This window comes from Procambarus clarkii, chromosome 2, assembly GCF_040958095.1.
Source record: "Procambarus clarkii isolate CNS0578487 chromosome 2, FALCON_Pclarkii_2.0, whole genome shotgun sequence".
Classification (NCBI taxonomy): Eukaryota; Metazoa; Arthropoda; class Malacostraca; order Decapoda; family Cambaridae; genus Procambarus; species Procambarus clarkii.
Window position 1 is genome coordinate 15,995,783 of NC_091151.1, and position 26,226 is coordinate 16,022,008.

A 26,226-nucleotide genomic window follows, 5' to 3' on the forward strand; every position below is an offset into this window, starting at 1 on the left:
AACTTCCAAACTTTGAAATAAAATCAATCTATTTTGTTTGATTTTTATTTCTATTTACTATTTTACTTCCCCCTTGCACTTTTTGTTTTGTTTTATTATTTTTCGAAAACTCTCAACCTAAACTCTATTTATTGGGACATCACTCATCCTCTTGTACGGTATCATCCTCGCGGCCCTATGTGCTCACGGTCCCGGAGCTTTTCTGATGCAGATATCGACTACTGTACCTCCTGTACTTACCTAAGTTGTGCTAATATTCACAACACAACTTACGTTGTCAAGTAAGAAAACTCAAGGATTAATTTTCCATATTTCAGTTATAACAATTTCTGGAATTCCATAATTAGGCATTTATAATATTTTGTTCAAAACATTGTGGAATCCTCATGTCGTTTTCCCCTTTGGTTAGCATTGTATGTCAATGTGGCCGTCGTGCTTATATGTATCCTGTGTCCAGTGCCTCTCCTTAGCATCTCTTAAAACTTATAGCAAATGCTAACCATAATTTGCTTGTCACTTGCTGCAAAATTAAGAAGCCAACAAGTTTGATAACGTATACAACGAATATTCATGCAACCTTTCTTTTCCTTTCACAGTAGCAGTCAACAATGTCGCCTGATACCTGTGCTTCCAAGACCCAAGTTCTGCGATCTTCCTTCTAGCGTCATCCTTACCTCTGTTCTCATTGGCTGAATGATCACGACATCACTGATGATGGCAGAAAAGTTAAGAATGTTTCTGGTAACGGTGACTTGCCTGACCGGACTGTCGGCAAGCTTTCAGTATTCAGATCTGGTGGATATTAACGTGGCCTGCCCGCCCAAAGACACGTGCATTGTTCAAAACGGCTCTCGCGTCGTCGATTCAAATGACTGGGAGAAAAGGAACTGTTTTTGTGACGATCTGTGTGGTGAATATGGCGACTGTTGCCTCGACGCCCACACATACAATGTCAACGAGCACCGGAGGCCAGGCCGCTACGATTGCGTGCATCTCAGACAATTTGGCGACCTGTACATGCGAAGGACTTGCATGTCGGGCTGGGAGGACCCGGAAATTGCAATGATGTGTTTGAGTGGTACCCCAGACTCCAGCTCCAGTCGCAGAGACCCCCTGGTTGACCTACCTGTGACCAGCCTTGACTCTACCATCACCTACACTAACTTCTACTGCGCCCTCTGTAACAAGGACTCCAAGTCGCTGGGGATGTGGAAGGCGCGGGTGGAGTGCCCTACTCTCTCCCGTTACCAATTCCATTTTCGGAACCTGACCATAGAATATGTCTCTTCTAATCTTTTCTTCAAAGACGAAAACTGGGGTCTCTATATTGATGACAATGGAGTTGAAGTCTTCCACACTTGCTTCATCGATCCCGTACTGCCGGAAACTGTTTCACATTTGGTGAGACCATGCAAGCAAATGACTAAGGTTTGTGAATCGGATTGGACGGATACAGATGTAGAGAATCTCTGTCATTCGTACACAGCTGTGGTATACAATTTTGAACATGCCTACAGAAACCCTCACTGTGCTCAGTGTAACTATGTACCCAAAAACTACACTTGTTTCTATAGGTCGATGACAAGATTTTTTTTCGATGACAAGTTTAATCCTAATGCATTTTCATTATTGTTTGACTTTGTCGACACAAGCGGCAGCAACATGGTGGGGTCGACATCTTCGTGCAGAGTGGGTCAAGTGTTTGACCCGTTCTTTAAGAAGTGCCGGAATGTGCTATGCAGTAAAGCTAAGCAAGAATACAGGTTCGGTCGTTGTATTGACATCGATGTCGACAGTGACCCAGCGGCTGACGACGTCTCAACAACCACTTCAAGTACCACCTCCCTGGTCACATCTTCAGCGAGCAAGCCACTGGATACTACAACAGAAGTATCGAGGGATTCCTCAAACACCAGCACCGAGAGGACCCAAACTCTGACTTGTGAGAAGTTCCTTTTGCCTGCTAGCGAATTCACGATGAGCGCCAACGGTACTGTGGTGGCTGAAGAGTACAATCGAACCTTCCAGTCTCACGAGTACGAACAGACGGAAGGTGGAGTTCTAATATGCATTATCCACACAGAAACGGACAAGTTCTCTCCCTTGATGGGCTGGGTGTCACTGGCAGGACTTGGCCTCTCTTGTGTATGCCTAATATTACACCTGACTGCTTTTTTTATCGTTCCAGATCTAAGAAACCTGTCAGGAAAGAATCTGGCTTCTCTTTGCCTAGTTCTGCTGGCCGCATATACTACTTTCATACTGAGTGTATTTGGAGAACCAGGCAAGAGCGAGTGCTTTATTTTGGCAGCTGCCCTGTACTACTTCCTCCTGTCATCCTTCTGTTGGATGAACGTGATGGCGTTCGACATCTGGAGAACGCTGAAGCTGGCAACGTCCCACCTTCGAGTGCCTGCAGGTCGGCAGTGGGGTAAATTTTTAATTTATTCCATAAACGGGTGGCTGATGCCCGCTGTCGCTCTCACCGTCGTGGTGAGCACTGACCTCCTGCAACCTGACGGCCTGCCTCCACACTACTTCCCAGCCCTCGGTGAACGCTGGTGTTGGTTTGGACAACGTAAAGCTCTTCTGGTGTTCTTTGCAGCTCCAACGGTGACAATAATGTTGATCAATTTAGTATTGTTCATCTTATCTTCACGTATAATCGCCGTAACGACGCAATCAACAACGAAAATAACCTCGTGTGCCCCACACTACAACCAGTTCAAGCTGTATTTGCGCCTGGCGCTGTTGATGGGTCTAACGTGGCTCAGCGGCGTGGTAGCCGGGTACCTGCAAGTGGAGCCCGTCTGGTACACCTTCGTCCTCCTCAATACCCTGCAAGGTGTCTTCATCTTTGTAGCCTTCACCTGTACACACAAGGTGTGGCGCGTAGTGTCACGTAAACTCATGTGTGTGATGGCCACGTAACTCAAGCACGTGACGCTCACGTAACTCAAGCACGTGACGCTCACGTAACTCAAGAATGTGACGCTCACTTAACTCAAGAATGTGACGCCCAGGTCACACAAATTTAGGTTTCTTGATTGCATTTGTTCAGGTAGTGTGGAGGTGATTGACGGGACGGAAGGCTGTGTTGCGCAATGAGCGACTTGATGTACATATTACTTCCACAATATTGTTACTGTTAAATAAATAATAATATATACAATAAGTTTTATTTAGGTCAAAGTAGACATATTCCTATTGAGTTACAAGCCGAATATTGTATTTCTAGTTACAATTAGAACTAATATATACTATGCCTAAACGTTCTAGTGTGTCTAGTCACATTCTAGTGAGTGGTCTGGTCATCACTATGCCTAAAGCCACTAGAATCAGGCAAGATGTGGAAAAAAAGACTTAAAACTGAGATCAAAAGAATGAATTGAACTGAAGTAGAAGAAAGAATTACAATAATTACTTCTTGGATTGACAACAGCAATTGCAACAGAGGAGCTGAATGTAATTTTCAATAAATTCAAAGACGGATTACAATTTTCTAAGTTTATACATGACAGATATCAGCAGTTTTATAACTTAATCATTACTGGTTAGTCATTATTCACTGTAATATTTGATAATTGCAAAGGATAAGATTTAGGTTATTCTAAACTTATTAGGTATTACTTAGTTTTTTTTATCTTAAACTGGTTGAGATATATTTTTTGCACATATTTCTTCACTATAAGATTATCATGTTAATCATTTGTTATATAAGCGAAAATGTTAAATAAAGTTTACTTGAAAGTTAAAAGTGTTCATTCTCATATTGTTTACTCAACTTGTCTCATTGTTACTCATATTGTCTCGATACTGGATGCGAATAACTGTATTAATATATTCTATTTTCCTGAATATAGAAGGCTATAAATCTAATATTATTAAGCCGTCCTTCACTAGAAGGTAGGATACGCCGTTTGTAAGGAGAGGGCCAAGTATGCTGCCCTGGGGAACACCAATGTTGATGGGTAGGGTGGGAGAAATTGTATTATTCACAGAAACATATTGGAGCCTGTCAGTAAGGTAGGATTCGAGGTATTGTAGGGAGTGTCCTCTGACTGATACCAACTTTAATCTACAAAAAAGCCTCCAGATCTTTAGCCCCTGCTATTGCTTTGCTCTTCAACAAGTCACTTGAACTCCAAACCTTTCCAGATATTCTAAAAAAAGCGAGAGTAACGCCTGTCCACAAATGTGGTGATCTCACAGATGTTAACAACTACAGACCTATATCAATCCTGCCAAACTTGTCAAAAAATTTTGAAAAACTAATCTATAAGCAGCTTTACTCATATCTAGCCAAACTCAATATACTTAGCCCTTGCCAATGTGGCTTCAGGCCCAAAAAAAGCACTAACGATGCACTTATTAGTATGCTTAACTCGATTCATACAGCTCTTGATAAAAATGAGTTCCCTGTTGGGTTATTTGTGGACCTGCGTAAAGCTTTCGATACTGTCAACCACCAAAACCTTCTTCTTAAATTACATCATTATGGCGTCAGAGGACACTCCCTACAATACCTCAAATCCTACCTTACTGACAGGCTCCAATGTGTTTTTGTGAATAATACAATTTCTCCCACCCTACCCATCAACATTGGTGTTCCCCAGGGCAGCATACTTGGCCCTCTCCTCTTTCTCATCTACATTAATGACCTTCCAAATGCCTTCCAACACCTCAAACCAATTCTATTTGCTGATGACACAACCTTCATTTACTCCAGTCCTGACCCCCTTGCTCTAAATGCCACAGTAAATACTGAGCTAAATAAAGTCCATCTGTGGCTAACTGCCAACAAACTCACCCTTAACATTGACAAAACCTTCTATATTCTGTTTGGCAATAAATCCTCTAATCAAATAAATCTCAAAATAAACAATACCCAAATTTGTAACAAATTAGATGGCAAATTCCTTGGCATTCTCATTGACCACAAGCTTAATTTCCAGGGACACATTCTAAACATATCAAAAAAAGTTTCAAAAACTGTGGGCATTCTTTCTAAGATCAGATATTATGTACCACGCCCTGCCCTGGTGACTCTCTATTACTCCCTTATCTATCCATATCTCAACTATGGTATTTGTGCTTGGGGCTCTACTACCCAAAATCACTTACGTCCTCTAATTACTCAACACAAAGCTGCTATTAGGACAATATCCAATTCTGGCCCCAGACATCACTCGGTACCCCTACTCAAATCTCTGAATATGTTAGACATTAAGTCACTGCACATTCTCTCATGTGTATTATACATATATAAAACGCTAAACTATAATGCCAATCCTGATCTCAAAAGCTTCATAGAAGGTTGTAACAGAACCCATGAGCACCACACCAGAAATAAATACAGTTTTGATATTCCTAGAGTACGACTTAATCAAACCAGAAATGCTCTACAAATCAAGGGGCCCAGAATGTGGAATGACCTTCCCAACCATGTTAAAGACTGTACCTCTCTCAACCAGTTAAAAACGAAGCTATACTGTAACTCTATCTCTAGTAATAGAGTATAGAGTAACTCTAACTCTATATACTATCCCTGTAACTCACCTTACCCCTCTGTTATCAACCCATGTATGTTTTTTGTTTTTTTTGTTTTTCAAATCAACGCTGTTTGAATGTAATTTTCTGTAATAATTTGTAATTGTATTTGTGCTGCTTTTTCAACCATGTTCCCCCCTCTTTTACCTCTATTTTTATTTGTACTCAACACATCTTATTCTTTTTACCCATTAGTATTAAGCTTTAGTCATTAATGTTTTTCCTGCGCGAAACGCTTTGCGTAATAGTGGCTTTAGGCATTGTATGTACTAGCTCTATCTATAAAGCCAACAAACTTTGTAAAATCTCTTTATGTATGTACCTTACCTAAATAAAATTATTATTATTATTATTAGTGGCGGTCTGAGGCCTAAAGACGAGTCGGCCGCTACGATTCTGAAAAATTACGCAAAATGTGAGGAACTGAAACCAGAGGATAAAATAAGTAAAATCATTGTCCTCCACTATCCCTTGCATATGGCCCTTGGCCATCTCGAAAAGCTGAACTATGTGGTGTCAGCAGAGAGATGCCAAGTACGAACCACAAAACAGGAAACTCGACAAGTCCTTCTCACAGTAAAAGGACGGATCCCGGAGAAACTTGACCTTGGAATCTTGGGTGTGTTCCAACACAGGCCTTACACCCCAGAACCCCTAAGATGCTTTAGATGTCAGAGATTTGGGCATCACAAAGATGGCTGCCAACGCCCAGTGAGGTGCGGAGTCTGCAGCCAGCCCCATGATACAAAAACATGTATTGATAAACACAAGGCAAAGTGCCCAAATTGCTCCAAGGCACATCACGCCTGGATCTTGATATGCCCTGAAAGGCTTAAAAGGCTTCAAACGAACCCCACCACGCCTACAGCAGAGCCGAAGCCCCCACCAAAACTAATACCAGCTCCCCTGCCCACTAAAACCGCGTGGGGTCTACCCACTCAGGAAGAGGGGGCACACGGCCATGGTGAAGGGTGAGAAGACCTCTGTACAGGACAAAAAGAAAGATGGAGGACACAAGAATCATGTTCAAAGCAGTCGGCCTCCCATTTCATCCAGTAAGCACACTGCAACCCGTCTTCGACTCAAGTCCATTACATCCAGCGGTCGACCCCACAGACGCATTCATAAATTTTAATATGCTGTTCATTCAAAACGGAAATTTTCTCAAGTGAAAATTAATATTATAATATATTAGCATATTGTGCATATATAGGCATAGGTTAGGTGTTTAGGTTCTGTTGGCGATTATTTGTATTTGTAGTACGTGGGTGAAGCATTTATAGCGTTGTGATTCGAACAAAATTCGTCAGTGAAACACTTGTTCCGGATATGTTCGAACGTCAGCAGTTGTGAGTCGTGTGTAAACCGCTTTTCATTCATAAACAGGGGGTTTGGCGGGTGCATGGAATCACTTTTGTATCTTTGTTTGGAGGACGGGCTGCACACTGGGGCCAATAGGAGTAGCAATTCCAGTGTCAAAGTTACCACTGAGAAGGGTCTAAAAGCTACTAGTCCCCAAACCTGCACAACATTAAATAGTGCTCCCACTGAACTGGACGCTCTCTGGCCAATGCTTAAAACTTTGGTCACTGAGTTGATCGAAAGTCTGCTGTCATCACATGGAATCAAGCAAACCACAGAGACTCGGAAGACAATTGAGCACAGGCTCAAGAAATTCGAAGATGTAATATCCACACCGTCAAGACAGCAGGGCAGGAGACACCCCCATAAAAAACAGATAAAGTCCAGCTCGTCGGAAAGCGACATTGATGAGTAAATTTCAGGTTCACTAAGAACCTATACACCAATTGCAACTTCCATGGCGTGTTCATCAGACTCCATGGATACCACGGAATTATCAGCAAATTCCAAGAACCTAGAGGTCTAAAGAACCTGCAATGGAATGCGCAAGGACTGCGCACTAAATTGCAACACTTGCAATGCATAGCAGCAACCAAGGGCATAGACATCCTGATACTACAGGAGAGCTTGCTTCGAGCCGGATTAGAACCTAAAATCTCAGGCTATCGAGGCTTCTTCCTTCCATGGATCAATGGGCAATCCAGGGGATGTGCAATCTATGTAAAATGTGACCTGATCTCCAAGTCCATAACCAGCCCACCCAATTGTGGAGCAGGGACAGAGGTAATGGGAGTTACCATTGAGCTAAGACACGACAAACTTGAAGTGTTCAATGTGTACAGGTCTCCACATGCCAAAATGGATCTCTCTGTGTTATTTGGACACGCGACAACAACAAACACAATCATTTGTGGAGATTTTAATGCCCATCATCGATTGGCACTGGGCTCGAACAGAACAAATGAAGCCGGCATACACATTACACATCTACTGGACCAGCTTCCAGAAATACAAATCCTAAACAAGAATGAACCCACCCACATCCAAGGAGGCAAATTAGACCTAACCTTCGTTTCAGCCTCCCTAAGAGATGCAGCAACATGGTCAGTTGAGCCCACACTCACAAGCGACCACTATGGGGTCCAAATTGATCTTCAGTTAGACCTACCCACCTCACCTCCGCCTCCATCTGAAGCCTGGAACTTTGCTTTAGCAAACTGGGACCGATTTCAAAACCTCATTTCAGAGTGGCAAAGAAACTATGATCTTCCCGAAGACATTAATCAGGCAGAACAAGAATTTGTCAAAGCGATTCAAAGTGCAGCCAACCACTCAATCCCACTGAAAAAACAGTCCACCGGACACCATAAATATCATTGGTACTCTTGCGAACGTGTCAAAGAACTCAACCATAGACTCAACAGAACAAGAAAGCTATACAAAAAGCAGCCAAGTGACCGCAACAGGATCTTACTTTGTGAGGTCAAGGAACATGTGCATCGAGAGACCAGACAAATAAAAGAACAAAAGTGGCTGGAATGGTGTTCACACCTGAATGAACACACCTCTCTCGGAGAGATGTGGCAGCAAATTCACCGAGCCAAAGGGAATAAAACACCTAAAGCTCCACACCCCAAGGATCCTCAACAGGAAGCCGAAGTACTGGCAACCAGGTTTGCAGAGAGAGCAGCCAGCAATCAACTTCCACCAGATGTATTAGCAGTACAGACCGGACTAGAGGAAGAAAGGTGGCACAGAATTCTTACAGCATGTGAAGAAGTCTCTGACACTAATGCCCCCTTCACACTGGATGAGCTCAATCGGGCTAAGAAAAACTCCAAGGATACATCCCCTGGAGCCGACAAAATAACCTATAAAATGATTAGAAACCTCGGCCCAGAGGGAGACGCTGCATACCTAAGGTTAATTAATTTAGCCTGGACTTCTCAAACTAGACCTTCTGCTTGGAATAGTGCAGACATAGTGCCGATCCCAAAACCCAAAGATCCAGCTAATCCCAGGCCCATCTCTCGCCAAAGCTGTGCAGCCAAGACGGCTGACAGAATGGCACTCAACAGACTGGAGTGGAAAATGCCTAAACTGCACCATGATATGTATGCCTATAGAAGAGAGGTTGGCACAGTGGAGTGTATTACAACTCTGTTAGCCCACTTGAATGACAGACCAGGAATGCTGATATTCCTGGACCTCGAAAAAGCCTTTGAACTGGCTAGCGCCGCAGCTATTCTCTGCTGCCTCATTGACAAAGAGGTCAGAGGCAATCTGCTCTCCTGGACCAAAAACTGTCTCATAAACAGAGAAGCAAGAGTAAAACTTCATGGCACAGTCTCTGAGTACAAAAGACATGAAAATGGTACACCGCAAGGAGGTATTCTTAGCCCTCTTCTCTTCAACTGTTTAATGGAAAGAATAATGAGGTTGAAACTTCCACATCACTGCAGGCTGCTAAACTACGCGGACGACTTTGTCATCATCATAAAAGGAAGGGATGCGGCGCGCCTTGCGCCCAAATGCTTAGACTGCATCAGTAAAGAGGCAAAACAGATTGGGATCAAACTCAACCCCACAAAGTCAAAGGCCATGCCCATAAAAATAGCGAAGTCCAACATCCAACTGACAGTACAGGGTCAACCAATTGAATGGGTCGACACCTATCAGTATCTAGGAATAATCCTGGACACACACATGAATTTTAATGCTAAGGTCACTTACTTGAGAGAGCGAACTGCGGCCCGGACGGCAATCCTCAGGTCGCTAACCTCCCTCTCTGGAGAAGCCAATCTGCAAGTCCTTCGCACATACTATGTACAGGCAGTCAGATCAGTGATCGATTATGCCGCACCTGCACTCACAAATCTATCACACCAACAGTGGAAAAAGCTTGAAGTTGCCCAAAACAATGCTATGAGAGCCGCACTGGGAGCCCCCATGTGGACCAGGCTTGAAACTCTTAGACTGGAGACGGGTTTGCCCTCTCTACAAGAAAGAATATCACAAAGGACAGCTACAATTATCAGTAAGATAATTATTTCTTCTGATCCAATCCCAGTACGACAGGCCTTGGTGGTTGGACTAGGCCAAAACAATGGAAACTCTTGGGCTGCAAGAGCAGGAAAAGTCGTAAACAGACTACATTTAAAAAAACATGATTCTTGATAGAGAAGGTGATCATCCACACCCAAATCACACTCCTTCCGCACCGTGGGAAGAGCCTACTTTCAAAATAGTAATAGAAAGTCTCCCAATGAAAAAGGCTGCCTATGATCCGACAATCCTAAGGCGCATAATAGAAGAGCAAATGTATAGCATAGCAGTAGCAGGAGCCACCCACATCTTCACAGACGGATCGGTGGACACAGAATATGAGAGTGCTGGCGCTGCTCTTTGCACGGCCAGCGTACAGGCATATTGTTTAAATGTTTATTCAGGAAGGGTACATACATACATGTAATGTTACATTAATGGATCGATATATAGATAGAGCTAGTACATACAATGCCTAAAGCCACTATTACGCAATGCGTTTCGGGCAGAATATTGAAGACTGGGAGGACTAGTATCATCAACCCAAACTGAGCTGTTTGCCATACAACAGGCATTTGCATATGTGATTGCACAAAACACTCAAAATGCAATCATACACACAGACTCAAAAGCTGCACCTGAAATACTAGGACAAAAACAGTGGAAAGATAATGTGGAAATAATTACCACCATTTTGTATCTTGGAGCAGTCGCCAAAGGCAAAGGACTCAACATAACTTTAAACTGGATCCCATCCCATGTTGGAATCCCATTAAATGAAAAAGCTGATGAAATTGCTAAATTGGCAACTCGTCATCCAGTGATACATAAAACAATTCAACCCAGCCTAGAGAACATAAAAAACATCATCACCAAAAAACTTTCACATCTCAACAAAGCCGACCTGCACCAGAGAATAGCTGAAGGTTCGCCATCTGCAACATGGTATCTTCAGGCAACCAAATTAGAAAGGTTAAATATCCCAAAAGGAATCCACAGGGAAATAGCGGTTAGGTTATATAGACTACGTCTAGGTTACAGATGCAACTGGGAGATTGGTGAACCCCGACAGAGAGAGTGCAACTTCTGCCAAACTGTCACAGAAAAGCCATTACTTCAGTATCTTCTGGAATGTGAAGCAACCAATGACCTTCGAAGAGTTTTAAGAGTTCCTGAATCATGCAGTGGCCACCCTGAAGCCATCAACACAGCCACTCTCCTGGTCAACAAAGGTGTCCAGCAGCTGGACACCCTCATAAAGACTGTGAAGCAGTATCCTCCCCCGCGATAACAGCTTGATGGTTAAATACAAACTCAGAATACTGAGAAAAAAAATTGTACCACTTACGGGCTATTCATGCCCGTGCCACCTTTTGGGTGGCTTAATCTTCATCATTAAATCATCGGTCATGCGTTTCACGCACACACACGGGAGACATCTCCCGTCACGCAGGCTGCAGTCGCACCTCCACTGATCTCCAGTATCAGCTCTTGATACTGGTAATGGCTCAAAAGGGCCACCACTTACGGGCTATTCATGCCCGTGACACCTTTTGGATGGCTTAATCTTCATCTTGGACACATTCATGGGAGACATTTCCCGTCACGCAGGGTGCAGTTGCACCTCCACAGATCTCCAGTATCAGCTCTTGATACTGGTAATGGCTCAAAAGGGCCACCACTTACGAACTATTCATGCCCGTGCCACCTTTTGGGTGGTTTAATCTTCATCAATCAATCAATCGGCCATACGTTCTCTCCTGCTCCTGACACGCTTCGCAAGTCAAAAAAGAAAAAACCCACCCTCCTCCCCTTCCTAGGTACAGTCAGCACAAAAACCTATGCAACAGTCCTATGTACATTGTCCTTTATAAAAGGGTTATAAGGGGGTGCAGCGCCGGCCCCTAAGTGTTACGCTGTCCACAGCTACTTACCCTGACTTGTACGAGTAATGTTAACCTTGCCCTCTAGGTGTATTCTGCAGTTACTGGTAATTTACGAATTTACATTATGTCTGGGAATGGCGCATTATTTCTGTCACGTGTTAGGCCACTATATGCTACTCTAAATGCCCTGAATCTACTTGAAAATTATGTTAGACGTTTGCCTAACTTGTACACATAGATAATAAGGATTTGGCGTTCTGCAGACCATGTTTTATTTAGTTACCGGCTATAAGCATATGTATTAATGTTATTAAGTTGTTATAATAATAATAATAATAATAATTTTATTTAGGTAAGGTACATACATACAATAAATTTTTACAAAGATTGGTTGACTTATAGGTAGAGCTAGTACATACAATGCCTAAAGCCACTATTACGCAAAGCGTTTCGGGCATGATAAACTTAAATGACAAGCTTAATACTAATTGAGCATAATGAGTAGAATGAAAACAAGAAATGAAAACATAGATGAAAAAGCAGCACAAATACAATTATGTCAACAAACAGCGCTCTTAAAAAAAACAGACATTGGTTGACAATAGAAGGGTAAGGTAGGTTACAGGGAATTTATTAGGTATAGCTTCGTTTTTGACTTAAACTGGTTGAGAGAGGTACAGTCTTTAACATGGTTGGGAAGGTCATTCCACATTCTGGGCCCCTTGATTTGTAGAGCATTTCTAGTTTGATTAAGTCGCACTCTAGGAATATCAAAACTGTATTTATTTCTGGTGTGGTGCTCATGGGTTCTGTTACATCCTTCTATGAAGCTTTTGAGATCAGGATTGGCATTATAGTTTAGCGTTTTATATATGTAAAATACACATGAGAGAATGTGCAGTGACTTAATGTCTAACATATTCAGAGATTTGAGTAGGGGTACCGAGTGATGCCTGGGGCCAGAGTTGGATATTGTCCTAATAGCAGCTTTGTGTTGAGTAATTAGAGGACGTAAGTGATTTTGGGTAGCTAGAGCCCCAAGCACAAATACCATAGTTGAGATATGGATAGATAAGGGAGTAATAGAGAGTCACCAGGGCAGGTCGTGGTACATAATATCTGATCTTAGAAAGAATGCCCACAGTTTTTGAAACTTTTTTTGATATATTTAGAATGTGTCCCTGGAAATTCAGCTTGTTGTAGTGTACTCAAGTTATACATGTATATTTTATGCAGTTGTAAATTATACAAGTTAGCTGCTTCATTAACATGGTCTGCAAAAAAATATTTACTTGTTCTACTATTAAATAAATAGGCCCCCATGCTGTTGGTGTCTTATTCTTCCCAGATTTGTATTTGTGTATGTTAGATTAAGGATCTAGGTACGCATAGCCGAGAGGCTATGCGTATTAGTGCCTCTACAAGAATGTATAACTTCAAGTCTCTGTACTCTAATAAATCCAATGTACCTTCTTGTATATTAATAAAAAATAATAAAATAAATTATTTATATTTTTGCCATAGAGCGGGTGCGCCCCCAGGGCTGCCAACCCACGACAACAATCCTTGATACACACACATTGTCCTTTATGTAGTGACTGGAAAAGTATTATGAGTTATTACAGTAATAAAATTAAATATATATGTGAATTTATCCATTAATAATGTTAACAATGTTTGCTTGTTGGAGGGTTTGTGTGTTTTTGAGCAGGTTGTGTTGGCCAGAGGCTCTGGCCAAGGTTATCCTCACAGTGGCGCTGTGTTGACATCCAGCGTCCTTCCCCCAGCCTGCCCCGGGCAGCGTCCAGCCCCTTCCAGTGTCCAGCTCCTTGCCAGCGTCCAGCTCCTTGCCAGCGTCCAGCCTCTTGCCAGCGTCCAGTACCTTGCCAGCGTCTTGACCCGGCCTAACCTAGTTGTGTCCTGACCAGGCTAGCGTCCTTACTCGGCAGGTGTCCTGCTCTGGCCAGCCTGTGTCCTGACCTGGTCAGCATCCTGACTGCTAGCTTCCATCTCCAGCCATCATTCCGGAGAGACTAGAGAGGCAAGTAGCAGTTCTTGCATGTTAATATTTAATTAGGAAATGGTAATGGTACTAGGTATGGGTATTTATTTTTGCATGACTGACTTGACAGGTTGATTATAGAGTAGTGCAGGTGAGCATGGATTTTTTGTATTATATATTTATATATACAAGAGTTCTTACATTCTTGAAAAGTCACTTGAACGCATAGTGTTTGGGCAGGTCCTTAATCTTAATTTTCCCTGGAATACGGTGTCCCCCAAATCGTTCAATAACCTGGTAAACAAAGCGTTTCTGCCCGAAACGCTTTGCGTAATAGTGGCTTTAGGCATTGTATGTACTAGCTCTATCTATTAATCCAACAAACTTTGTAAAATCTCTTGTATGTATGTACCTTACCTAAATAAACATTTATTTATTTATTTATTTATGGTACCCTTTCACTGCTGGGTGAACAAAGGCGTACAGTTAAGGACTGGCACCTAGTCAGTCCTCCTGATGACTGCACGAGCGTTGATGTTGGGAGACCCATCAAAGTTTATGGTCTAGCAAGGCTTGAATGTTGTTGTTGCCAGTTGATGGAATGGTCATGAAGGAACTAGACCTGTTTTAGAAATATACGATGAATGGTGATGAGGGCTAGATGTGTTGATGATATCAGTTGATCATTGCTATTCTTTGTAGCTAGGGTTGCATTTTCTGTTTATGATTGTCCTGGTGGTTTCTGTTATATGAATACATCAGATGTGGCCTGATTTCTAGGTTAAGTGGAGGTATTTAACCAATGCTTTGGCTACCTGATATTTTAAACATGGGATTTCATCTCCAACTTGTATTTACCTAAGGGCCACTAACACTCTAGTGGCCTCGACAAGGACAGGAAGCCAATGGCTTGTCAAAAGTCCCTTATTTGTCCTGATGACTTTTTCTAGCTGGGATTTTAAAGTTCAGCAGAGTGTTGGCATTTACAGACTTGGCGGGTAGGCAGTTCCATTAGTTTATAATCCTGCGAGTGAAAAAGCATCTGTTCTCAGTCCTACATTGTGGCTCGAGCTTGAAACCATTGCTCTTTGTGTTACATTTGACCTTTTGAGAAAATTGTCTAGATCAACATCCTCCAAATTGTTAAGTATTTTAAAAGTTTTTAAGAGATCTGTGCTGTCATGCCTGGTTTGTAGTGTTGTTAGCCATGTGGCCCCTCAACTGTTCCTAATATGCGAGCTGATTAGGTTCTAAAATTATTTTTGTTTCTGGTGTTGAACGTACAGTATTGTGGAGGAGGTCACTTATGGGGTAGGTCGGCCAACCACATGGTGGTGGTTACTATATATCAATGATAACAGGGTGGCAAAGCCTTGTCAGTCAGCCAGTAAATACGTATCCCAAATTCTAGTGGGTGCCGGATGGACTTTGTCCATGCTGGGTCAGGTGTGGTTCATCTATGTCTGCCTTGGCCCTCTCCAGTCATGCATGGGGGCGTTGAGCCGAATGCTACCTTGATGTTACCTTGAGGTGCTTCCGGGGCTTAGCGTCCCCGCGGCCCGGTCGTTGACCAGGCCTCCTAGGTCGCACACAGCCATTGTCTACCAATCAGAGTCGAGTCCTGCCTAAGATATGAAGTGTTTCCCTTGGCGGGTTCTTTGAATATGGTCCCCTCCACACTTCCCCCAATTCCTATAAAACAATGGGGATATTAGAGGGATTATGTTCAACTTATACATAACATGTCCTTTTGGAAAAGAATCTCCATCCACTCCACATTGAGGGATGGGACTGCACACAAGGTAACAAAAGAGAACATTTCCAATTTAACAAATAAGGGAGCTCTAACATCTAAAAAGTCTATTAATTTATTTTATTTATTTATTTATATATACAAGAGTTCTTATATTCTTGTACAGCCACTAGTATGCGTAGCGTTTCGGGCAAGTACTTAATCCTACATTTCCTGGAATACGACCCTGCGAAAAATCGTTTAACACCCAAGTACCCATTTTACTATTGAGTTAAACAGAGACTACAGTTAAGGATTTGCGCCCAGTAAATACTCCCCGGCCAGGATACAAACCCAGGACAAAGTGCTCGTGAAATGCCATGCGAGTATCTTAACCACTACACCACGAGAACTGCAGCACACATTTGTGGGAATGATTCATGGTTGCTGCATTGACATGTATAGATTCATCTAATTTTTGTAGTTGACTAGGATAGTACTACTATGTTAAGTCATATCCCATTACACTTATTATCCGTATTATCTTTGTACATTCTTCAATGAAATACTCATCTTTGCCCTATAAACATATTGTTTCAACACTACATACACTACACTACATTTTTTTTTTTTTGTAACCTTATGGCTTACACTAAGGACATACATACTGTACTCTGGTTTAGAACGTTCACTAGTCAGAGTGGCTCTTACACAGACCCTGTGGAACCACTCTGCACACACATCACATTGTGCCATAAACTTTCCATCACATGGCTGTTGACAAACACAGTAAAGGTTCTTATAAGGTACTAAAACTGGTTCCTGAACATGTGACATACGTTGTTTAACCCCTGGACTGCTCTAGCGATTTTAGGACATAAGAACATATGAACAAAGGTAACTGCAGAAGGCCTATTGGGCCATACGAGGCAGCTCCTATTTATAACCACCCAATCCCACTCATATACATGTTGGACCCACGTTTGAAACAATCGAGGGACCCCACCTCCACCACGGTATGCGGTAATTGGTTCCACAAATCAACAACCCTGTTACCGAACCAGTATTGACCCAAGTTTTTCCTAAATCGAAACTTATCCGATTTATACCCATTGTTTCGTGTTCTGTTTTGTGTTGATACTTTTAATACCCTATTAATATCCACTTTATGACCATTCATCCACTTGTAAACCTCTATCATGTCACTCCTATCTCTTTGCCTTTCCAGTGAATGCAATTTAAGCTTTGTTAATCTTTTTTTCATATGAAAGATTTCTAATTTGGGGGAATTAACTTACTCATCCTACGCTGGACACATTCAAGTGAATTTATATCTATTCTATAGTACGGCAAACAAAATTGAACTGCATAATCTAAATGGGGCCTAACCAGAGCAAGATATAGTTGAAGAACAACACCAGGTGTCTTGTTACTAATGCTTCGATTAATAAATCCCAGTCTCCTATTTGCCTTATTATGAACATTCATACATTGATCCTTTGATTTTAAAATCTTACTAATCATAACTCCCAGATCCCTTTCGCAATCTGGCTGCGCAATCTCAACACCATCCAGCTCGTATCTTGTAACTCTATCATCATTACCTAGCCTCAAAACTTTACATTTATCAGCATTAAACTGCATCTGCCAATCTTCTGATTACTTCAAAACCCTATTTAGATCAACTTGAAGTAATCGTGAGTCTTCCTCCGTGTTAATTTCCTTACCGATTTTTGTATCATCGGCAAATTTGCAAATGTTGCTACACAATCCTGAATCTAAATCATTTATATATATTATAAACAACAGAGGTCCCAGGACAGAGCCTTGAGGCACTCCAATGTTGGCACTCCAACATTATCCCACTCTGACTTAACCCAATTTTTACTAACTCTCTGTTTTCTTTGGAATATCCATGCCCTAATCCAACTTAATATAGCACCCCCAATACCATGAGCCTCTATCTTTTTAATCAGTCTTTCATGTGGCACTGTATCAAAAGCTTTGCTAAAGTCAAGGTACACAACATCACAATCCTTACCACTATCAACTTATCCTTATCCTGCCTCAACTATGCTGGAATAAAAAGATAGCAAATTTGTTAAACATGAACAGCCATTTGTAAAACCATGTTGCAACTCATTTATTAATTTATGTTTTTCATGATGAAGACGAATTGTATTTGCAATTATCGATTCAAATAACTTTCCCACAATAGACGTTAGGCTAATTGGCCGATAGTTTGACGCAAGTGATCTATCTCCTTTCTTAAAAATTGGTACCACATTAACTACCTTCCATGACTCTGGCACTCTGCCTGACTGTATTGATTTATTAAATATGGTAGACAGTGGCTCGCAAAGCTCCTCTTTGCATTTTTTAAGCACCCTGGCAAACACTTCATCCGGCCCTAGGGATTTGTTTGGTTTTAGTTTTACAATTTGTTTAATTACATCCTCCCTGGTAACTGCTAAACTAGTCAACCTGTCCTCGTCCCCCACAGACATAGACTTGTTCGGCTGAAGGCATGTTGTTAAGTTCCTCTTTAGTAAATACAGATATAAAATATTTATTAAAAATACTACTCATCGCCTCGTCATTATCCGTTATTTGACCTGTCTCAGTTTTTAATGAACCTAGTCCCTAGTCTTTGTTCGATATAACTGAAAAAACCTTTAGGATTTGTGTTTGCTTGCCCTGCTATGCGAACTTCATAGTACCATGCACTTTTTTTTTACCTATAAGATTCTTCGGATCCTTTGTTATCCACTTTGGGTCATTAGTATTCGATCTATTCAATTTGTATGGTATACTACATTCCTGTGCTTTGCTTAGAATATTTTTAAATAAGTTATATTTTGAATCCACATTGAAATCCCCTTTTATGTCACCTATCGCTGGGCTCATATCTCGCTTCAAGACTGGCCCACCCCCATGCCCAAGTCTTTCCAATCTATTTGACAAAAAAAATATCTTAGGCTATTGAAAACAGCTTTTCGAAAATTTGGCACTTTAACCGAATTTTCTCCTACAGAGAAAATTCGAGATTTAAATTCGAGAAGAGATTTAGCCTATTCCAGTCTATGCTAAATCTGATTTCTTTGTGAGCTTGTAGCCTGCAACACGCCCAGACACAAGTAATAATACTTTTTTTCTTCTTATGGAAGTGTTCATTTTTGTTCCCTGATAACGGGGGATAAAAAATCGTGGATGACATATTATGGATGCAATAGGGCAAGGAAGTCTGGCAGAATTGAGGCGTTAACAGAGCAAGCGTTGAAGGCGATCTGCTCTGCCTTATCTATCAGGCAGGAGCTGCCAGAAAGATATTATTACAGAATTATTTCAATGTCTCTGATTTTTTTTCAGTAATATTATTAATAGTGTGTGGTGTGATATATTTATGTAATAAAATGTGTTAACCATCGCTATACTGAAAAGTATTGTGAGCATATTAGGAAATCAATTATAATGTTCATTATACAATAAACAAATAGTTTTTAGTGTTATTACGCTATATACACAGGTGATATATAAGTATCTGCATGTTTTATTCACCATAACTTTACAACTAAGCTGGTATGGTAAGTTTAAACAATGACAGAGGTCGCCACACACAGCTGGTGCTCCCTCCCTCCCTCCCTGGTTGTAGGCCACACACACTAACATTTCTCCTACAACTGTACTGTTTGTGGTGATATTACACTATATACACACGTTATTATTGAGTATCTACATTTGTGTTCATTATCTTGAACCACTAAGCTGCTATGGTGAGTGCAGACAGTAACAGGTGGCCATACAGATTTGGCAGACGACGCTACAGCCCTCACTCCCTCAGCATTTCTCTTCCCACCATACTACGCACAGTGCAAATTATCATAACAATCCTGCTGTTATCAGAATCCTGGTCATTTCTGGGGGGAGCCCCTACCGCTTCCTGGAGCTTACTAGGCTGATATGCTAATATCAGACTTTGGCATCAGTCATGTGTATGGAGTTCTTTAGGCCTACCGGGGACCACGAGCCAGAACCCTGCCCTCTTTAGAGAGGCAAGGAGAGCAATGGTCTATAGAAACCCCCCATGTGGTTGGAAGCATTCTATGTCTGCCATTGACCGGGTTAGGCACCCAGAAAGGTAAACGTCCCAAAACCACAGAAGGTGATTCGGTGCTTTTAAAATGCTAAGCTAACCTACATACGTAAATACATATACACAGATTTACGTATGCCCTACATAAAGTGTTCGGTGTGTCTTTTACATAGTGTCATTAATGTACATTTACAAAGGTGAAATGTAATTCTGATCAGCTTCCATATATACTTTATACACATACATATACATACACACACACACACACACACACATATACGTACATATATACACACATGCATTCACATTTGTCTCTTACTCTGACAGGGTGAGATAGCTGATAGAGAAACTAGTGTGCAATTAAGCACTTAATCACTGAAGGTGATGAAGGTGCTTTTACAAGCTCAGGTTATATAGTTACATCACATACATACATTGTATAATTGATACATTACATGGTTAATCTTGGGTACAAGTCCAATATATCAAGTGTTCCAGTACTCGTATTGTAATTACACAGTTCAGTATACCTTAGCCCGGGAGGGCGAAAGTCAGTCAATATGGGACATTCTACAATATAATGTTCAAGAGAGTGCATGTTTTCTCTTTCACATAGTTGACACATTGTGTACTCGACATCTGAGTTTTGAGAAAGCTGCCAGATACGTCTATACCCCAGGAGTATTCTGGCCACTATAACATCACATTGCCGGGTTCTTGTTCTATTAGTCCCATATGTGAATGTCTCCTCACGATATCTATCATAATATTTAATGCTACAACTTTCCGGTCTTTGTGAATTTGTTAGGTCTGTGAGATCTTCATTAGATATTTGTTTAAGTATTCTCTTTGTCACTGCTAATGAAACACCCATATCAATTTCTACCACTGGTTTTCTACAGGCTGTCTTTGCAAGCATATCAACAGTGTCATGCCTTGAGATGCCAACATGTGATGGTGTCCATAGGAAGTTAATTTCAAATCTGTTTTCTTTAGCAGCTAAAACATTCATTTGAATATCACTGACTATTTTCTGGGTGTCACCACTATGAGCGTTCAATGCCAGGAGTGCACTCTGCGAGTCACACTAAATAAGTCCACTGTCTTTGTATTTTAATTAACACTTTCGCGCTAACCGGACTCACCGGTGAGTCCTGTTTCGTCTAACGCTAACGCATAGTGGACATAAAGTTATGTCCTCTTTTAAAATATTTGTATAAAATTCAATTTTTATCCGATTTACTTCGGATTTTGTTTCAAACTGCGCGCCATGAGGCTCTCTTTCTCACCACTAGGCTGCATTGTACAATAAGTTCATGAAAGGTGTGGACCACTTCGATCAAATGGTATTATGTCCCAAACGGGTTGCAGGTGGGTGACTTTAGCCGTTTATACTGGTAATGCTTCCCCCCATATCATGTATTATATGCATATGTCTGGTTAGGGAATTTTATTCCGATCAATGTACAACCAAAAATAACTGTGTGCAACAAGTATAAACTTGACAAACATAACAAAAGTAAAAACATTTCGTGTGTATTTGACGCTCACTGATATGTTCCAGCGTTGTTTTATATTTGGCGCTATTCTATCTTACGCTTTGTTGATCTTTTTTACCTATGGGCTCATAGAACATTCTATTGCGAACACATTGACACAAAAATGAATGACGTACATAGAAAATTAATGTCATGAGAGTGAAATAAGTATAAACTTTCAAAGCGCCGTGCGTCGTCCCGTCACCGATACCGGGTAACAATTTCACCACTTCCCACACTCTTGCGGGCGGGCCGCATCATTATTCTACACTTATATTCATATCACCGTGTTGGGAATTTCATTGCGAGTCCATTGATACCAAAATTAACGCTGTAGAACAAGTGTGGAGGTGATAACAATCCCAAGAGTAAAAACATTTTGTTGCTGTTGGGCGCTCACGGCGAGTCATCTTCGTAGTTATTTATTTGGTGCTGGTATCCCTATACGTTTCGTGACTTTTTTTTACTGATGTTCTTCTAGAGAATTTTATTGCGAACACGTTGGTACCAAAATGAAATGCGTAGCTCGAGAACTAAGGTCATGAGAGTAAAAAGAGTATACACATTTTTGTTTTTACGCTTACGCGGCAAAACACTCGTTGCACTTACGGTTGGCTGAGTGACCTTCGCAGAGAGCGCGAAAGTGTTAAAAATTCAGTGGCAAGGTATATGCCTGCAAGTTTGGTTTGAGTTGTACTTGCCCAGTCATTGACGCGCTTCATTGCTGTATGTACAAGAGAAGATTGTTCAAATATATTGCATGCACATCCGGTACATCGTCCACCTTCTTCTACAGAGCCGTCAGTATAGCACTGATACACATCGTTACCCATACTCTGAGTACTTTCAGTGATGCTTTTCAGTGTTAACTGTTTTAATAATGTAGAGTTAAGCTCCCTTTAATGTTTAATGTAGAGCTCCCTTTAATAAGGGAGCCGGTCGGCCGAGCGTACAGCACGCTGGACTCGTGATCCTGTGGTCCTGGGTTTGATCCCGGGCGCCGGGGAGAAACAATGGGCAGAGTTTCTTTCACCCTATGCCCCAGTTACCTAGCAGTAAAATAAGTACGTGGGTGTTAGTCAGCTGTCACGGGATGCTTCCTGGGGGTGGAGGCCTGGTCGAGGACCAGGCCGCGGGGACACTAAAGCCTCGAAATCATCAATCATCTCAAGATTTCTCAAGAGTGCACACTATCTTTCTTGGGCGCATTTACAAAATCAACTGATAGATCCCAGTTATCCCATGGAGTAATTGGTTGATTAATCATTAATTGAGTTGGGTATATATTTACACTTTCGCGCTCTCCGCGTTCAGAAAAAAATCATACCCTAGATGCTTTCGGCGGTTCGCGCGCCTACGTGGTAAGACCGAAAAAGTGTACACTCTTTTGACTGTCCTGACAATAATTGAAGGCGCACGTATTTAAATTTGGTATCACTGTGTTCGCAATAAAATTGTCTATAAGAACATCCCTGTAAAATGCCGCCAAAGCATAAGGACTATCAACACCAAATAAAAAACTATTCAGATCACTCGCCGAGAGCGCCAAACAGCAACAAAATGTTTCCACTCTCTTAATGGTTGCGAAGCCTACAGTTGTCCTACATTGCTAATTGTGGTATCATTGGAATCGCAATAAAATTCTCTACACGGACATATGCATATAAATATAGATTCAATGTCGTAGCCCACCCAAAACAGTGTGGGAAGTGGTCGAAGTGTTACCCGCGGCGGCATATCGGCGAAACTCGCTTTGAAAAGTGTATATTCAATTCACTGTCCTGACATTATTTGTCGATGTATGTATTTCATTTTTGTACCAATGTGTTCGCAATAGAATGTTCTATAAGAACATAAGTATTAAAGGTCACATAAGGATGCGTTCGACCGGCAACATATATAAAAACTACGTCGATTATACTCGTCGTGTCAATAATACAATTGTTTTACCACGATGATTCACTGCCACAACGTTCTCTTTAATAAGCTGTTCGGCTATTAGAGAAAACGTAAATTTCATGGCAAACATTTGTAAACTATTCCCAAGTTGATCGGATAATAAATGGATTTTATACAAATATTTTTTCTCGTGACTCCCGAGCGCCGCACGCCAGCGTAATAATAAGTAGGAATATTGGTGACGACACTGTTGTCACCAATTAGCGAAAGTGTTAAACTACACTAAATAAAACCAAAAATATACTGTAATATGATAGATATCTGCTATTTGAGAAATGATTCATGTTATTGGTGGCACAACTCCAGCGCGAGTGGACGGGTCTAATCCGTGTGCACACAAAACCATGCGTGTTTGTTCGATTTCGTCGCAACAGTTCAGTGACCTACAGCTTCTAAAAAATAAAATTAATAAATCAGTTCTAAAATAAGTATTTTTATAGCTCTTATTATCGTAACAATGTTGCTAAACTAAATATATAACCCAAAAATATATAATTTGATGTAAATCTAATATTTGAGAGAAATTTATGTTACTGGATCTGGCTTAAACACCAGCCTACTGTAGGTTGTACGTATAGACCTAGTCTGCGTTTGTACAGTAGGCACCCAGTGCCCTTAACTTTGCGATTGACGTATTTATCTGCCAGTGGAAGAATAATCGTGGAATTTAACATTTTTTGAATACAACTGTATTGTTATACAACAAAATGTCTGAGGAGCTTGCTAATAGTGCCATATTAATGCCAAAAATGAAGCAATATTTTGCAAGAATTGTAGCAGAAAATCAACCAGCACGAGCACAGCCGTACCCAGCACGAGCACAGCCGTACCCAGCGCGAGCACAGCCGTACCCAGCGCGAGCACAGCCGTACCCAGCGCGAGCACAGCCGTACCCAGCGCGAGCACAGCCGTACCCAGCGCGAGCACAGCCGTACCCAGCGCGAGCACAGCCGTACCCAGCGCGAGCACAGCCGTACCCAGCGCGAGCACAGCCGTACCCAGCGCGAGCACAGCCGTACCCAGCGCGAGCACAGCCGTACCCAGCGCGAGCACAGCCGTACCCAGCGCGAGCACAGCCGTACCCAGCGCGAGCACAGCCGTACCCAGCGCGAGCACAGCCGTACCCAGCGCGAGCACAGCCGTACCCAGCGCGAGCACAGCCGTACCCAGCGCGAGCACAGCCGTACCCAGCGCGAGCACAGCCGTACCCAGCGCGAGCACAGCCGTACCCAGCGCGAGCACAGCCGTACCCAGCGCGAGCACAGCCGTACCCAGCGCGAGCACAGCCGTACCCAGCGCGAGCACTGCCGTACCCAGCGCGAGCACAGCCGTACCCAGCACGAGCACTGCCGTACCCAGCACGAGCACTGCCGTACCCAGCACGAGCACTGCCGTACCCAGCACGAGCACTGCCGTACCCAGCACGAGCACTGCCGTACCCAGCACGAGCACTGCCGAACCCAGCACGAGCACTGCCGCACCCAGCACGAGCACTGCCGCACCCAGCACGAGCACTGCCGCACCCAGCACGAGCACTGCCGCACCCAGCACGAGCACTGCCGCACCCAGCACGAGCACAGCCGCACCCAGCACGAGCACAGCCGCACCCAGCACGAGCACAGCCGCACCCAGCACGAGCACAGCCGCACCCAGCACGAGCACAGCCGCACCCAGCACGAGCACAGCCGCACCCAGCACGAGCACAGCCGCACCCAGCACGAGCACAGCCGCACCCAGCACGAGCACAGCCGCACCCAGCACGAGCACAGCCGCACCCAGCACGAGCACAGCCGCACCCAGCACGAGCACAGCCGCAGCCAGCACGAGCACAGCCGCAGCCAGCACGAGCACAGCCGCAGCCAGCACGAGCACAGCCGCAGCCAGCACGAGCACAGCCGCAGCCAGCACGAGCACTGCCGCACCCAGCACGAGCACTGCCGCACCCAGCACGAGCACTGCCGCACCCAGCACGAGCACTGCCGCACCCAGCACGAGCACTGCCGCACCCAGCACGAGCACTGCCGCACCCAGCACGAGCACTGCCGCACCCAGCACGAGCACTGCCGCACCCAGCACGAGCACTGCCGCACCCAGCACGAGCACTGCCGCACCCAGCACGAGCACTGCCGTACCAAGCACTGGTACAACAGCAGCCAGCACCAGCTCAGAAGCAGCTGAAGCAAACACAGCAGCAGCAAGCACCAGCAAAGCTGATGCAAACCTCTAAGAACATCCTGTGGAGTGTATAGTTAGAATATGTGTTAAATTTAAGTACTGTACATAGTGTTAGTGTCCAAATTAAGGTTGCAGTACTGAAATTTTAGTGTAAAATAGTTTTCATAAACTGTATTGTAGTACTCAACATATAGCAGAACTACATAATCAACACAGTGCTAATGGCATAATACACTACAGTACGTATTTACTGTACAGTATTCACAACTCCATGAAACTTTAAGATGGACATGACTAACAATAACGTAAATAACTAATGTAATACAGTATTTTTTAGTAAAGTAGTAATATATAGATACAGTATGTAATATGATAACACATTTTTATTGTGTACAAGAAAAAAAAGACAGACGCAAATGCATCCTGAAGGTCACCTCTTGCAAAGAATCCAACGCTCCAACGCACTGGGGTTGGTCAAATAAAGTACGTTGAATCGAGGTTGTACTGTACAGTATTTCAACGTCTCTGATTGATTTTTTCAAATTTTTTGGCAGTAATATTATTCAATAGTTTGTAGTGTGATATATTTATACAGTAGTACCTCGGTTTAAGAGTTTAATCCATTCCTGGAGACAGCTCGTATTCCGAAAACTCGTAATCCGAAGCTAATTTCCCCATAAGAAATAATGGGAAATGAATTAATCCATTCCTGACTACCCAAAAACCTCGCTTCAAACTAAATTTTATACTTAATTCATCTAAATAAACCTACAAAACTATGTTCAAACTATGTTAGTCCTCTTCCATTATAACATCAGGCAGTGAAAACTTCACTGGTTTGCACACACTGGCACATTTTGCCTGCATACCACTAAGACTTGCTT

General features: G+C 42.6%; 3 protein-coding genes across 5 annotated transcripts in view; all 3 read left to right on the forward strand.

Moving 5' to 3' along the window:
- The window catches only part of LOC123762358 (uncharacterized), a 64,132-nt gene extending 60,459 nt beyond the window's left edge, over positions 1–3,673 (forward strand). For both annotated transcript variants that reach the window (XM_069323821.1, XM_069323827.1), the window contains one exon: positions 597–3,673. In XM_069323821.1, coding sequence (XP_069179922.1) covers positions 694–2,931 — 2,238 coding nt within the window. In that variant the 5' untranslated portion in view covers positions 597–693 and the 3' untranslated portion in view covers positions 2,932–3,673. The remainder of the gene's footprint in view (positions 1–596) is intronic.
- A 9,706-nt stretch (positions 3,674–13,379) lies between these two features.
- The window catches only part of LOC123762220 (zinc finger protein 84), a 79,407-nt gene continuing 66,560 nt past the window's right edge, over positions 13,380–26,226 (forward strand). Inside the window, exon 1 of one of the 2 annotated variants that reach the window (XM_069323833.1) lies at positions 13,380–13,884. The gene's annotated coding sequence lies outside the window, so the exon portion shown is untranslated. The remainder of the gene's footprint in view (positions 13,885–26,226) is intronic. The other variant, XM_069323841.1, reaches the window with a different exon arrangement.
- On the forward strand, positions 23,443–25,416 carry LOC138365804 (SUMO-interacting motif-containing protein 1-like). Its single transcript, XM_069326281.1, has 2 exons — positions 23,443–23,517; positions 25,000–25,416. The coding sequence occupies exons 1-2, from the start codon at positions 23,443–23,445 to the stop codon at positions 25,414–25,416; spliced, it is 492 nt and encodes a 163-aa protein (XP_069182382.1).

Bases quoted from the DNA above. Each gene is read 5' to 3' on its own strand.
- LOC138365804 (XM_069326281.1), top strand. From the start codon at position 23,443: ATGATTCATGTTATTGGTGGCACAACTCCAGCGCGAGTGGACGGGTCT. The intron at 23,518-24,999 runs GTTTGTTCGATT...GCACGAGCACAG, and splicing joins GTGCACACAAAACCATGCGT to CCGCAGCCAGCACGAGCACA.